Genomic DNA, 14,754 nt, shown 5'->3' with positions numbered 1-14,754 from the left:
CACCTTGTTGTGCCGGGGACAATAAAAGGCCACTCTAAAATGTGCAGTTTTGTCACACAACACAATGCCATAGATGTCTCAAGTTTTGAGGGAGTGTGCAATTGGCATGCTGATTGCAGGAATGTCCACCAGAGAATTTAATGTTTATTTCTATACCACAAGCTGCCTCCAACGTCATTTTAGAGAATTTGGCAGTACATCCAACTGGCCTCACAACCAAAGACCACGTTTATGGCGTGGTGTGGGTAAGCGGTTTACTGATGAAAATAGTGCCCCGTAATGGTAGTGGGGCCATGGATAAGGCAGGCATATGCTTCGGACAACGAACACAATTGCATTTTTATCCATGGCAATTATCCATACCCTGACGAGATCACTCACTCTTGCCTTTATATTTTTGTTCAGTATACATTGTCGCAGTAAGACGGGCGGATGGATATGTTCAAACGCTGCATTTTAAAAAAAAAGAGTTCCCAGAATTATCGTCATTGACAATTCCAGACAGTTACCAAAAGTGACTTGCTTGCTCCTTTCCATCATCCATTCCCATGGGACTACAGACCAAATTGTATGCAAAATGATATGACTAATATTATATAGCCTATTGTAACAAAAATGCCGTAAGGCACTTCAGCCAAATGTATGATTCATTGGAACTATTTCATTCCTGTCACAAAGTTCCGTGTACGTATTGTGTACGTAGTTCAACAGCGCGCTGACGTCATCGATTTGATCATCTCTCCTTTCTCGGTCGGTGAAGCTGTCCAGGCTCTCTGCGTTGTTGTGTCGTTCAATGCTTTCATTTGTGGCGAACATGGCCGCTGTTCCAATCTCCGCCGTTCCCAACACGTCCACGAACAACGATGGGATCCTTATAGGCGACAGAGTTTACTCTGAAGTTTACCTCACTATCAGCAACTCTCTCATACCGGAGGAAAGGCTTCAGCCAACCCCGTCTATGCTCGATGGCCTCGACCTGCACACGGAGACCGACCTCCGTATCCTGGGTTGTGAGCTAATTCAATCGGCTGGTATTCTTCTACGATTGCCACAGGTAAACACTAAAAAAAATGTCAATCCATTACCGTCAACATCTGAAAAACATAACTAGGTTACTATAGTTGCCATTGTTTTAGAACTCACCTCTTTGTTGATATAACCCGTCAAAATGAGGCCACGGAAGGGAAATACCCAAGCCAAGGCCTAACTCACAGCTAGCTAATTTATTGATTAGTGTAATCTAGTAGGCTAACTTGGTCAGTGACGGGTAAATTTATTGAATCAGATGTGTTATTTAGCGCAATTATCTGTGTTTTACTAATGTTACTTATATAATGAAGTAGTTTAATTTATACGTGTAGAGCGATTACATCCGGGGCTGTGGGATGACCAGGACAAAATGGCGGATGTCTGCTTTCAATTCCACGATAAACGATACTTCCGTCTAATGTAATTTTGTTCTTTACATTACAGGTGGCAATGGCTACGGGTCAAGTTCTTTTTCATCGTTTTTTCTACTCTAAATCGTTTGTCAAACACAGTTTTGAGGTAAGTCAGTGTCTCTTTCAGCTGTTTAGCAACACAACAGTTAGTTTAGCTACGACACTCACAGACGGAACGATCTTTGACTCACTGGTGGTGTGCGGAGAGGGAACGTTTAAATTGGCGGCCATATTGTCATTTACTGTAAGTTAGAGTAGTTGGTTTGTCACATAACCCACATAGGCCCGGTTTTAAGGTTGAAACCATTCCTAACTGATTGTAGCTATCTAACATTTGATTTGATATAGCTTACCACTTTTTATATAAAGTGTTTATCATTGCAAGGCCCCAGAGTAATGTTAATGTTTTGATAGCTAACCACATCTAGCGTCATACGCTAAAGTTCTGTTATTCTATTCGTGTCCCCCAGATTGTTGCTATGGCCTGTGTCAACTTGGCGTCCAAGATCGAGGAAGCACCAAGACGATTCAGAGACGTCATCAATGTTTTTCACCATTTAAAACAGAGTCATAGAGGCAAAAGGTAAGCATCCATATAGAAACTTTCCTTCATTTCTGTTAAATGTACGGCAACCATTGGTGAGAGGGCAAATGTATTCATCTGGCATTACATGAATTAGTAACTATGTTTTCAGTATCTTGCATGATGTTGATCTGATGTATTCATGTGACAGTGACCTTCTGTTGATCCATGTACTCTAAACCATACTCTAAAACGTTTCAGTTTCCTCATCTCTGATCAATGGTAGTTACAGCAATATATTCACAGCTACCTACATAGACAAGTAGTTCAGTGAAAGGTGATGCATTAACACGTCTAACCTAAAGTGTTGCTTTGCCAAGACAAAACCAATTTGGCACCAGAAGACAACACTGTGCTAGACGAGTGTCTTTCTTTGACCAGAATAATCTGTTCAGTTCCAATTCTGAGGCTGTGGTATTAACTTGGGTTCTCTTTTCCCTTGCAACCAACTAACAGCGACCAGCTACATTTACCAAAGCCTGGGTGATGTGGAATGGTACGTAGAGATGAAGCAGTCGGCATGACAACCATGAGCGAGGTGTCACCCCCCCTCCCCTGGGAGACGCCCGTGGTGTGAGTCACTGCGGTGCACTGGGATCGGGGAGGACAGGTTGGCCGCAGGTCCTAGGCTGGGAGCCTTGGGGACTCCTTTGACTCAGTCTAAGCTTTGGGTGTTTGCGGATCCTGTGGTAATGTAGCTCAAACACTACATACAGTATGTACTACAGAGCAACCTCCCTCATTCACCAAATGGCATTCGTGGCTTTCACAGAAATATCACCTTTTTCTTTCCTCTTAGAATATTTGCTGAATTGTTGATATGCATATGTTCACTATCTAGATTTAATATTGAAGGGCGAGAATATGTTTAAGAGCTGGGTTGGTGGAGTTGTTTTTCTCTACATCGCCACCTGTGACTGGACATAAACTGAGTTCTTCAGGTGCTTGTTTTTATTTATTTATTTATTTTAGATTTTATTTGGATGAAATAGTTTTCTCTTGAAATTGACCATGGTATGCTAAATTTAAGTCAGTCTGAAGTAGATGTAGCTATTCCACCTGACTGATTTCAGCTTGTGTAGTAACTTAGAAACACGAACTGAAGCTGTACACATTTTCCATGTCACATGTTTTTGTCATCCTGTCTAGACTCCACTGAAGTCAGGAAATTAGTAAATCCAAACTTGTTTTTGTGCCATGAAATACACGTTTTAATTGTAACGGGTCATGTTTGCGGTCTAGTAAATGTTCAGTTAGAAAATGTATTTAGTTCTGACTGAGATCTGGCGCCCAGAGGTATTATCTACAGAGTCATGTTATTACCATGTCATATCAGAGTACCAGATAGCTAAAGAGTCACGTTGTTGCCATTATCATGTCAGAGTACCAGATTGGAATGCCAGGACACTTACATAACTTCTGCTCTGGCGTCCTTAATGTTCTGTGTGTTAACTGGGAGCTACCAGGACTGAATGGGATGAGATCTGTGCTGCATTAGTTCCAGGTTTTTATCTGGGTTAAGAGAGATTCTAGGGTCCTTTCCGCGCTTCTTGGAAGTTAATGCCGTTGGGGTTCAGATGAAAACCACGTCTATCTCAATGTGACTCTCCTAGTTAAATAAAGTGTACATCAACATATATATATTTTTTTACACCCAGTACATGTATGAGTCTAGACAGTGATGTCCAAAGTTTAGTATGTTTGTCGTCTTTTAAAAACCTGAGGTTTTGTTCTGTAAATGGAAAGGGGTTTTGGCCACCACTCACATTTCTAGTCTCGTGGATCCATTTTCTTACAATTCGTTTTTTTTTAAAGTGCATGTTTTGTAGGTAATCGTAGTGTAGGCCCATACCTTAAGGATTTTCTTTCCATAATGTGGTGAAGTGTATGTTTGGCTTGTAAATGCTTCCTTATGGGGTGACTGTATGACGGAAGTCAGTCAATTGATTATTTTCTTTTACACCGTATTTGTCGTCACCCTAAAGTTGAGAATATATATTTTTTGCGTCCCGTTTCTATTCCTAATACAACAATACGAGGTGAGGAACTGATTGGCTAGTCTAGTTCCGCCCAGGTTCGGTCATGTTTAGGGTTTGTTGATATTTCTGTCAAAGCTGTGATGTGTGGTGACTTCGGGCAGACATTGCACCGTGTGACTCAAAAGCTTCCACTGAAATCACAGGAGCCAACTAAACCCCTAAAAAAAAAAAACACTCAATTTGGGCCTGTTGCTTTAAGTTGGTCCAAGGGGAAAAGAGAACCAGTCAAACAAAGCAGAAGGGTGCTGTCTTTTAGTCTGTTTTTGATTGGGGGGGGGGAAACATTTTCGGTTATTTTCATTCTTTTTTATAAAGCAGGAGTGCAAGTTCATTGATTCTTGATCAGAACTACATTAATACCAAAAACCAAGTGATCAAAGCTGAACGGAGAATCCTGAAGGAGCTGGGCTTCTGCGTACACGTCAAGCATCCGCACAAGGTGAGACCCAGTTACACCTCTCACAACTCTCATGCATTGCAACCGGTGTTATTCTGACTCAACAGACAGCCACATTTACCTCTCAGCATTAGCTTTAGGCCCAACCTATCACACTCCACTAACACTGCTGTTCAGTTAAGGCTGTGACGGTTTCTGTGACTCACATGACACCGCTGTAGTTATGATGTTCCAGAACATTGGCGAATTCTCAGTACAAGGCTGGTGGTTTGCATTCTTCGGTCTAGGGGTTGTGAAACCGCGTTGGTTATTGCATAATGTCAATTGGTCTTCTTCCAGATCATTGTCATGTACCTGCAAGTCCTGGAATGTGAGAAGAACCAGACTCTGGTCCAGACCGCCTGGTAAGTACATGGCCTGTACCTGAACTAACCCGGTGCCCTACGTCTGATTCCACCCCTCTGTAACCCCTTTTCTCTGATGGATTCATTATTGAGACCTGTTTGTTATCCTCTTGTCCTTTACCTGGCTATTTATAGTCTGATTCAGGTGCCCAAGGAACTCAGTTTAACTTTGTCCTTTCTCTCTACTCTTTGATTAAAGGGTAGTCCATGCTGGTAAGTCTCATAAAGAACCTCTGAACTCTGCTCCTCCAACCACATGACCCCAGGAAGCTCCCCCCATTGGCTGGCTGCCCTTCTCGGAGACAGCCAATCCAGTGAGAGCTCTCTGCCCGAGATCCACTGAAGGGGGCGGGCCTTTCCCAACTGCCAACATGGTCTTGTTTTCTCTTGGGGGTGTCCAGAAGGATTTGTGTTTTTTGGGATTGTGCTTCCAAGGTTAAACTGTTTTTTTTATTTTGTTTTTTTTAACCAAATAGATAGCTCTAACAACAATAGCATTTTATTTTCTAGTTGCTTGCTTTAGATTTGAAGTAAGCATAGTTTTGTTGTTGTTGACTGGATCGTTTTCTGGGTATACCTTTTTGATGCAGTAGTTAAAGTGTGCTGTTGAACTGTCTGTTTGATTTTTTTTTTCTCACAAACTGACGTGATCTCCAGACATGTCTTTCAGGATGATCCTGCTCAGGCTTTGACACCAAGGACCTGTCTCGTCACCCATTCATTTCCACCGGCCTTTTTTAATTTTTTTTTAGCAGTAGTCGCTATCTATAGTCCAAGGTTCCAACCCTCGTCCAGTCTAGGGGAGTCTGTTCTGGGGGACCCTTGTGTGTGCTGCTTTTCATTTTGAGGCTGTCTGAATGTTGTCCGATCTGAAATCATATGACAACCCCCCACACACACACACACAAGGGTCACGCTCCAGGACTGGCTCAGAATGGGGAATTCAGCGAGGACAAGTTTAGATTTCAATGTCTTTAGAGCTAGTTTTTTTGTTTGTTCCATCAGTAAAGCTGGGTTTTGCATATCAGACCCAGCTTCCATTGAATCCTGACGGGTACACGTTGGGGTGGGATCTGTATAGGGTGGGAAAGGATTTCACCAACAGTCTTCTGTTCCGTCACCCCCTCATTTTCCTGTTTCTGTCTGACTGCTTGCTAGGCGACAAAACCATCCGTCTGAAATGTCTGTTGTCTGTCAGATGTTGCCATGCCTGAGCTATAGCTTATCAGGGTCACTGAAACTCAAGACCACTAGCTACAATTAGAATCCCACTTTAAAACACCTTGAACCCTGATGGCTTCCATCAACCGTCGCGTCACTGTTCTACACATGGCAGCTTTGTGTTGGCCCTTTGATGTGGAGTTCAGGGTTGCCTAGCGACTCTTTAACTGCCGAGTGCATCATGTCTGACCTGTCCAATCGGATCCTTGATCTGCGGTCCCATCTCCTCTCTGCCAAGGGATAAGTCATTACCTATCTGGCCGATGGCTGCATATTGTAAACGGGCTGCTGTATGTCTCTGGTCACCTCGGTCTGCTCTGCATTCCCTTGCTGTTTGCATGCATACTTTTAGACAGGCATGTCCTCTGAGAATGGTAGGACGCATGTCCACCTCTGAATAGGACTTGTGTACTTTTTGTTTTTGGTGCCGTATTGTCTTTAGACGGTATAGACCAGTGGGCTCTTGGATAATCGTCCTGTCCTGTGTACAAGCTTTCATCTGTGACGCTGCATGTCCAGCCCAACACCAACATGGATGAGAGAGAGAGAGAGAGAGAGAGACAAAGCTAAACTAGAGTCTCCATACTGTTTGTGTTTATTATTATTTCAGATGTATAACTGTCTTTATTTGAGTGGTCACCAACTCTGGTCCTGTAGAGCTGCACTGTGCAGGCTTTTGTTTCACCCCTGCACTAACACATGGTTGAAGTAACACGGTCAACGTGGAACAAGCCTGCACATCCTTTAGCTGTTGAGGACCAGCTGGTGACTGCCCAGACCAGTGTTTCTGTGATCTGGTCTGTTGGGGGAGGGACACAAGGCTATGGGAGGAGATGGTGCTATGTATCTGTATGTTGCTTGTGTCCTTGTAGGAACTACATGAATGACAGCCTTAGGACCAACGTGTTTGTGAGATTCCAAGCTGAAACCATCGCATGTGCCTGCATCTACCTGGCTGCCAGAGCTCTCCAGGTACGGCTGGATTGGATTTGGCTTCTCCTTTTCATCTCACCTTCTCTCCGTCTTTCTCCTACCTCTTCCAATCTCTAGTCTTCCACTAGCGGAACCGCTTGCCAACAGCCAATGAAATTGCATTGCGCCAAATACAAATCAACAAATCTCATAAATCAAATTTCTCAAACATACAATTACTGGGCACCATTTTAAAGATAACATTCTCGTTAATCCAGCCACAGTGTCTGATTAAAAAAAAAAAAAAAAAAAATGATTATGTTAGGTCACAGGTCCAAGTCACAGAAACACAGCCATTTTTCCAGCCAAAGTGAGGAGTCACAAAAAGCACAAATAGAGATAAAAATGGATCACTAACCTTTGATGATCTTCGTCAGATGACACTCATAGGACTTCATGTTACACAATACATGTATGTTTTGTTCGATAAAGTGCATATTTATATCCAAAAATCACATTTTACATTGGCCTGTTATGTTCAGTAGTTCCAAAACATGCAGTAATTGCAGAGAGCCACATCAATTCACAGAAATACTAATTAAAAATGTTGATGAAAATATAGATAAACTTCTCCTTAACTAAGTTGCTGTGTGTTTCTGTGTGTCTGTAGATGCCTCTCCCATCCAGACCTCACTGGTATCTGCTGTTTGGAGCCACGGAGGAAGAGATCAAGGATATCTGTATCACCACCCTCAAACTGTACACCAGGAAGAAGGTACATACTGGGGCTGCAGGGTAGCCTAGTGGTTAGAGCGTTGGACTAGTAACCGGAAGGTTGCAAGTTCGAATCCCCGAGCTGACAAGGTACAAATCTGTTGTTCTGCCCCTGAACAGGCAGTTAACCTTGGCCATCATTGAAAATACTAATTTGTTTTTAACCTAGTAAATGCCTAGTAAAATAAAGGTAAAAATAAATAATAATAATCAAATAAATAAAAATGTCTGTACAGTATCAGCCCCTAACCTTCTAGCAACCCTGGAACCATGGCCTGGTTCCTCTATGCATCCTCCTGCTGTATGATGAGACCTCACCTTAACCTCTCAACCCTCCTTACACTGTCTCTCCTGCTGTATGATACAATACAACTTAACCTCTCAACCCTCCTTACACTGTCTCTCCTGCTGTATGATGAGACCTCACCTTAACCTCTCAACCCTCCTTACACTGTCTCTCTCTCTGGGCCAGCCGGACTATGACCACCTGGAGAAGGAAGTGGAGAGGAGGAAGATGTCTCTGCAGGAGGCCAAGCTGAAGGCTAAAGGGTTGAACCCCGATGGGACCCCAGCTCTGTCCAACCTGGGGGGCTTCTCTCCTGGATCCAAACCCTGTGAGTTTACCTTACCATGGTTGTTCATTTAAACCCTGTGAGGTTACCTTACCATGGTTGTTCATTTAAACCCTGTGAGGTTACCTTACCATGGTTGTTCATTTAAACCCTGTGAGGTTACCTTACCATGGTTGTTCATTTAAACCCTGTGAGGTTACCTTACCATGGTTGTTCATTTAAACCCTGTGAGGTTACCTTACCATACTTGTTTATTTAAACCCTGTGAGGTTACCTTACCATAGTTGTTCATTTAAACCCTGTGAGGTTACCTTACCATAGTTGTTCATTTAAACCCTGTGAGGTTACCTTACCATACTTGTTTATTTAAACCCTGTGAGGTTACCTTACCATAGTTGTTCATTTAAACCCTGTGAGGTTACCTTACCATACTTGTTTATTTAAACCCTGTGAGGTTACCTTACCATGGTTGTTCATTTAAACCCTGTGAGTTTACCTTACCATGGTTGTTCATTTAAACCCTGTGAGGTTACCTTACCATGGTTGTTCATTTAAACCCTGTGAGGTTACCTTACCATGGTTGTTCATTTAAACCCTGTGAGGTTACCTTACCATACTTGTTCATTTAAACCCTGTGAGGTTACCTTACCATGGTTGTTCATTTAAACCCTGTGAGGTTACCTTACCATGGTTGTTCATTTAAACCCTGTGAGGTTACCTTACCATGGTTGTTCATTTAAACCCTGTGAGGTTACCTTACCATGGTTGTTCATTTAAACCCTGTGAGGTTACCTTACCATAGTTGTTTATTTAAACCCTGTGAGGTTACCTTACCATACTTGTTTATTTAAACCCTGTGAGTTTACCTTACCATAGTTGTTTATTTAAACCCTGTGAGGTTACCTTACCATGGTTGTTCATTTAAACCCTGTGAGTTTACCTTACCATAGTTGTTTATTTAAACCCTGTGAGGTTACCTTACCATAGTTGTTTATTTAAACCCTGTGAGGTTACCTTACCATGGTTGTTCATTTAAACCCTGTGAGTTTACCTTACCATAGTTGTTTATTTAAACCCTGTGAGGTTACCTTACCATGGTTGTTCATTTAAACCCTGTGAGGTTACCTTACCCTATGAGGTTACCTTACCATAGTTGTTTATTTAAACCCTGTGAGGTTACCTTACCATACTTGTTTATTTAAACCCTGTGAGGTTACCTTACCATACTTGTTTATTTAAACCCTGTGAGTTTACCTTACCATAGTTGTTTATTTAAACCCTGTGAGGTTACCTTACCATGGTTGTTCATTTAAACCCTGTGAGTTTACCTTACCATAGTTGTTTATTTAAACCCTGTGAGGTTACCTTACCATAGTTGTTCATTTAAACCCTGTGAGGTTACCTTACCATAGTTGTTTATTTAAACCCTGTGAGGTTACCTTACCATACTTGTTTATTTAAACCCTGTGAGGTTACCTTACCATGGTTGTTCATTTAAACCCTGTGAGGTTACCTTACCATACTTGTTCATTTAAACCCTGTGAGGTTACCTTACCATACTTGTTTATTTAAACCCTGTGAGGTTACCTTACCATAGTTGTTTATTTAAACCCTGTGAGGTTACCTTACCATGGTTGTTTATTTAAACCCTGTGAGGTTACCTTACCATAGTTGTTTATTTAAACCCTGTGAGGTTACCTTACCATGGTTGTTCATTTAAACCCTGTGAGGTTACCTTACCATACTTGTTCATTTAAACCCTGTGAGGTTACCTTACCATGGTTGTTCATTTAAACCCTGTGAGGTTACCTTACCATACTTGTTTATTTAAACCCTGTGAGGTTACCTTACCATACTTGTTTATTTAAACCCTGTGAGGTTACCTTACCATAGTTGTTCATTTAAACCCTGTGAGGTTACCTTACCATGGTTGTTCATTTAAACCCTGTGAGGGTACCTTACCATGGTTGTTTATTTAAACCCTGTGAGGTTACCTTACCATAGTTGTTCATTTAAACCCTGTGAGGTTACCTTACCATGGTTGTTCATTTAAACCCTGTGAGGTTACCTTACCATGGTTGTTTATTTAAACCCTGTGAGGTTACCTTACCATACTTGTTTATTTAAACCCTGTGAGGTTACCTTACCATGGTTGTTCATTTAAACCCTGTGAGGTTACCTTACCATGGTTGTTCATTTAAACCCTGTGAGGTTACCTTACCATGGTTGTTCATTTAAACCCTGTGAGGTTACCTTACCATACTTGTTTATTTAAACCCTGTGAGGTTACCTTACCATGGTTGTTCATTTAAACCCTGTGAGTTTACCTTACCATGGTTGTTCATTTAAACCCTGTGAGGTTACCTTACCATGGTTGTTCATTTAAACCCTGTGAGGTTACCTTACCATAGTTGTTTATTTAAACCCTGTGAGTTTACCTTAAACGGGGACCAACCGGTGTAATGACATGTTATGCGTCTGTGTTCCTTAGGTTCCCCCAATGTAGTGAAGGTGGAGGATACATCTCCAAACCTCCAGGCCCTCAAACCTGTAAAGAAAGAGCCGGACAGCAGAGCCCAGGGCTCCAAGAGCCCACACAACGGGTAAAGACATATTCTTCAACATAAACCGGGCTTATTGTTTTTCCCCTGTTGAAGTTGTATTTTTATGCAAAGCAGACACCTCTAATGGAAATGGCATCTTTTCTCTCTCTTCTCTCCTCTCTCTTCTCAGGTTGAGGAAGGAGGTGAAGATAGGAAGGAACAATGGGAGTGGATCTCGTTCCAGAACTCGCTCGCGATCACGCTCCCCGCGCAGACAGTAAGACCTCACTCCTTCATTAATTACTGTGTAGACTGGATGTAAATTACTGTAGTAAACTGGTACTTTACCGACTGTTACTACAGTACTTTACAGACTGTTACTATAGTACTTTACAGACTGTTACTATAGTACTTTACAGACTGTTACTATAGTACTTTACAGACTGTTACTACAGTACTTTACAGACTGTTACTACAGTACTTTACAGACTGTTACTACAGTACTTTACAGACTGTTACTACAGTACTTTACAGACTGTTACTACAGTACTTTACAGACTGTTACTACAGTACTTTACAGACTGTTACTACAGTACTTTACAGACTGTTACTACAGTACTTTACAGACTGTTACTACAGTACTTTACAGACTGTTACTACAGTACTTTACAGACTGTTACTACAGTACTTTACAGACTGTTACTACAGTACTTTACAGACTGTTACTACAGTACTTTACAGACTGTTACTACAGTACTTTACAGACTGTTACTACAGTACTTTACAGACTGTTACTACAGTACTTTACAGACTGTTACTACAGTACTTTACAGACTGTTACTACAGTACTTTACAGACTGTTACTACAGTACTTTACAGACTGTTACTACAGTACTTTGCAGACTGTTACTACAGTACTTTGCAGACTGTTACTATTGTACTTTGCAGACTGTTACTACAGTACTTTACAGACTGTTACTATAGTACTTTGCAGACTGTTACTACAGTACTTTACAGACTGTTACTACAGTACTTTACAGACTGTTACTATAGTACTTTGCAGACTGTTACTACAGTACCGGCCAGGTTACTGCTCTACTTTGCGGCCAGGTTACTGCTCTACTTTGCGGCCAGGTTACTGCTCTACTTTGCGGCCAGGTTACTGCTCTACTTTGCGGCCAGGTTACTGCTCTACTTTGCGGCCAGGTTACTGCTCTACTTTGCGGCCAGGTTACTGCTGAAGCCCACTGTTTGAACTGTTTTCTTTACTGTCTCTGCAGTTACAACAGCCGACGCAGTCGTTCTGGGACCTACAGTTCTCGTTCCCGTAGTCGCTCTCACAGCCGCAGCCCCTCACCCCGACGACATCCGCCCTCCCCCCTCCTCCCACATCTCAAGTCAAAGCCCGGCCACCATGGCAACATCGACCCCAAGCCATCGAGTCGTCATAGCAGCAGCGGAGGAGGGGCTCACAAGAGGAAGAGGTCCAGGTCGCGCTCTGCCAGCAAGGGAGAGAGGGAACGGGGGAGGGAGCGGGACACAGACCGCAGCACGTCGGACCTCTCCTCGGCCAAGAAGCACAAGCACGAGAGAGGTGGTCCTGGGGGAGGACATCACCGTGGAGACAGGAGGGATCGGTCCAGGTCGTACGAGCGGGAGCGCACCCACAAGGGCAAACGCCATAGCAGCAGCGGGGGACACTCGGGTCACGGGCGCCACCGCCGCTGACCAGGGTCGGGAGGAGGAACCTCCGCTCCTTAATGCTGTTTTTGTCTTTTTTATTTTTGTTCTGCTTTCCCACCCCAATCCTTCCATTCAAACCTCTTTTATTTTATTTTTAATTTTTAGTTTAAATGTCAAATGATGGACTTGGAGAGAACGTATTTACAGTGTAAAGATGGTGAACTGCTGATTTACTGACAATGCTTTGATTTATAAAAGCGACACTTCAGTGGTAGAAGGAATAAATGTGTATTCAACAATAAAAGAATCATTCAGGAAAGACGTCAATATTTTTTATTTTTTTTTAGCTCAGTGGACTGAAGGTGACTTCCGGGTTCTGTGTGTTGGCTCATTCCGTTGGTCAAATGTGCGTTCGCTAAAACAGTGTTCTGTACAGATGCAAAGGACCTACTGGGCTTCTCTAGAAATAGACCATATTTCTTTTTTTTACAGCTGGATTGCAGACTCTTGATTTCAGAACCTTTTTTTTTTTTAGGATCGTGGTGAATTTGTTACACTGGTTTTTAGTCTGCATGTGTTCATGTCTGATTTTTACACAATTAAAAAAATTAATAAATAAAGGAAACAATTGATTTGACTTGTATTTTGTTACGCCGTGCTACAGGTCATGAAAAGCTGCGGTCCGCTATAGGCTGCGTTCACACAGGCAGCATATGTCTTGTCTTTGTCCACTAATGGTCATTTGACCAATCGGATCAGCTCTGAGAAATACCAATTAGTGTGGGTAAAATCTGATTGGGCTACAGGTGTGAAAGTAGCCAAAATGGGGCGTGTTCAAACACCTGTTCATGACCACTCTTATCCCTTCAACAGTGACAGACCTACATACACCCATTTTTTTAAACAAATCTTTTTTTTTCTTTTTCAGAAAAACCAGTAAACATACAAACCAACAATGATAACATATTCTTGAGGGTTACAACACATTACAGATTATACAAAGACCTTAAAAGATACACACGGCTTGATTGTTTTAACAGCTTTCTGATTAGAATAGTGTAGAATGGTCTTAATGTACTGCTCGAATTCCTTCTAGAAAACAGAATACTTTTTTTATTTTTTATTAGTGAATTTATGAAATGTTTCCATTAGCGCATTCTGAATTATTTGGCGAGAATGTGTTCTTTATCCTTATTATAATTAAGGAAACCGAGCAGCACATTCTCCCACATAAAAACCAAAGTCATCAAGTATATTAACAATTATGAAACTAAAAAAAAATCTTTACATGTAGACAATGCTGAAATAAAGTCAACTGTTTCTGGATGCTCAACACAAAAAAATACAATCAATGTTAATGTCTGTTTTAAAGTTTCTTCAGGTAATGATTCGCAGGGTAATTATTATGGATCATTCTGAAAGAGACCTCTCTGACCTTGTTAACCAGCAGGTATTTGTGTGGTAATAACCAGACGTTTATTCCCAACAGATATTAGTGACCAATGTATTCCAGTAACGTGTGACATAAGGAATGGATACAATCTCCCTTTGAAATAAAACATGTATAGACCTGTTGTTCTGAGGGAACAAGGAGAAACATATTTTTCCTAACGGAGAGTCAACTGGATTAAGTGAGGGTAGGTCAAGAAGGTGAGGCCTGGTTAAACAACATGAGAGTTCCAGATGGAATAGACTATGGAGAACTCTCTAGGTGTTACAGGGATATTGTAACGACATGAGATATAAATTCCTCATAATTGAGTAACAAAACTTCTGCATTAAAAAGTTGACCCACCAGCAGGATATGATTATTAAACCAGTTCTTCGAACATAAAGGCTTGTTTCTATACATGTCCTTATTGTTCCAAACGAAATACCTCTGCGGGGCGGAAATTATGTTGATATATATCAACGACCACGCTAATACTTGTCTATGAAAAGCAGATCATTTTGTAGGAATCTCATCAATGTTATAGATACTATAGTTACAAAGTAACTTAAAATTGAAGTCACCAAATCGGGAGAAGTTGTGAGGGATGATTGAAGTTGGATTCTTTAAGAAATGTTTATTAGCCCAATTTATCTTAAGTATTATTCAAAGTAGGAAAATCTAAAAAAATTAAAATAAAATTGAGACCACCATATTCATGTGTGTTCATAACGACAGATTTCCTAATATGATGT

At 41.5% G+C, this 14,754-nt stretch overlaps 1 protein-coding gene across 2 annotated transcripts; it reads left to right on the top strand.

Annotated features, from left to right (window-relative positions):
• The first annotated feature begins 606 nt into the window (after positions 1-606).
• LOC110503214 (cyclin-L1) lies at positions 607-13,202 on the top strand. Of its 2 annotated transcripts, none has more exons than XM_036961046.1 (11): positions 607-1,054; positions 1,474-1,548; positions 1,913-2,025; positions 4,380-4,503; positions 4,801-4,865; positions 6,959-7,058; positions 7,669-7,773; positions 8,245-8,386; positions 10,836-10,947; positions 11,078-11,164; positions 12,168-13,202. In XM_036961046.1, the coding sequence occupies exons 1-11, from the start codon at positions 794-796 to the stop codon at positions 12,613-12,615; spliced, it is 1,632 nt and encodes a 543-aa protein (XP_036816941.1). In that variant the 5' UTR covers positions 607-793; the 3' UTR covers positions 12,616-13,202. The 2 variants fall into 2 exon arrangements, with proteins under 2 accessions (XP_036816941.1, XP_036816943.1); XM_036961048.1 differs by having other exon boundaries at positions 611-1,054; positions 4,383-4,503.
• The last annotated feature ends 1,552 nt before the right edge of the window (positions 13,203-14,754 follow it).

Source organism: Oncorhynchus mykiss, chromosome 24 (assembly GCF_013265735.2).
Source record: "Oncorhynchus mykiss isolate Arlee chromosome 24, USDA_OmykA_1.1, whole genome shotgun sequence".
Lineage (NCBI taxonomy): Eukaryota > Metazoa > Chordata > Actinopteri > Salmoniformes > Salmonidae > Oncorhynchus > Oncorhynchus mykiss.
The sequence above is the reverse complement of the archived record's forward strand: the minus strand, read 5'-3'. Positions and strand labels throughout refer to the sequence as shown.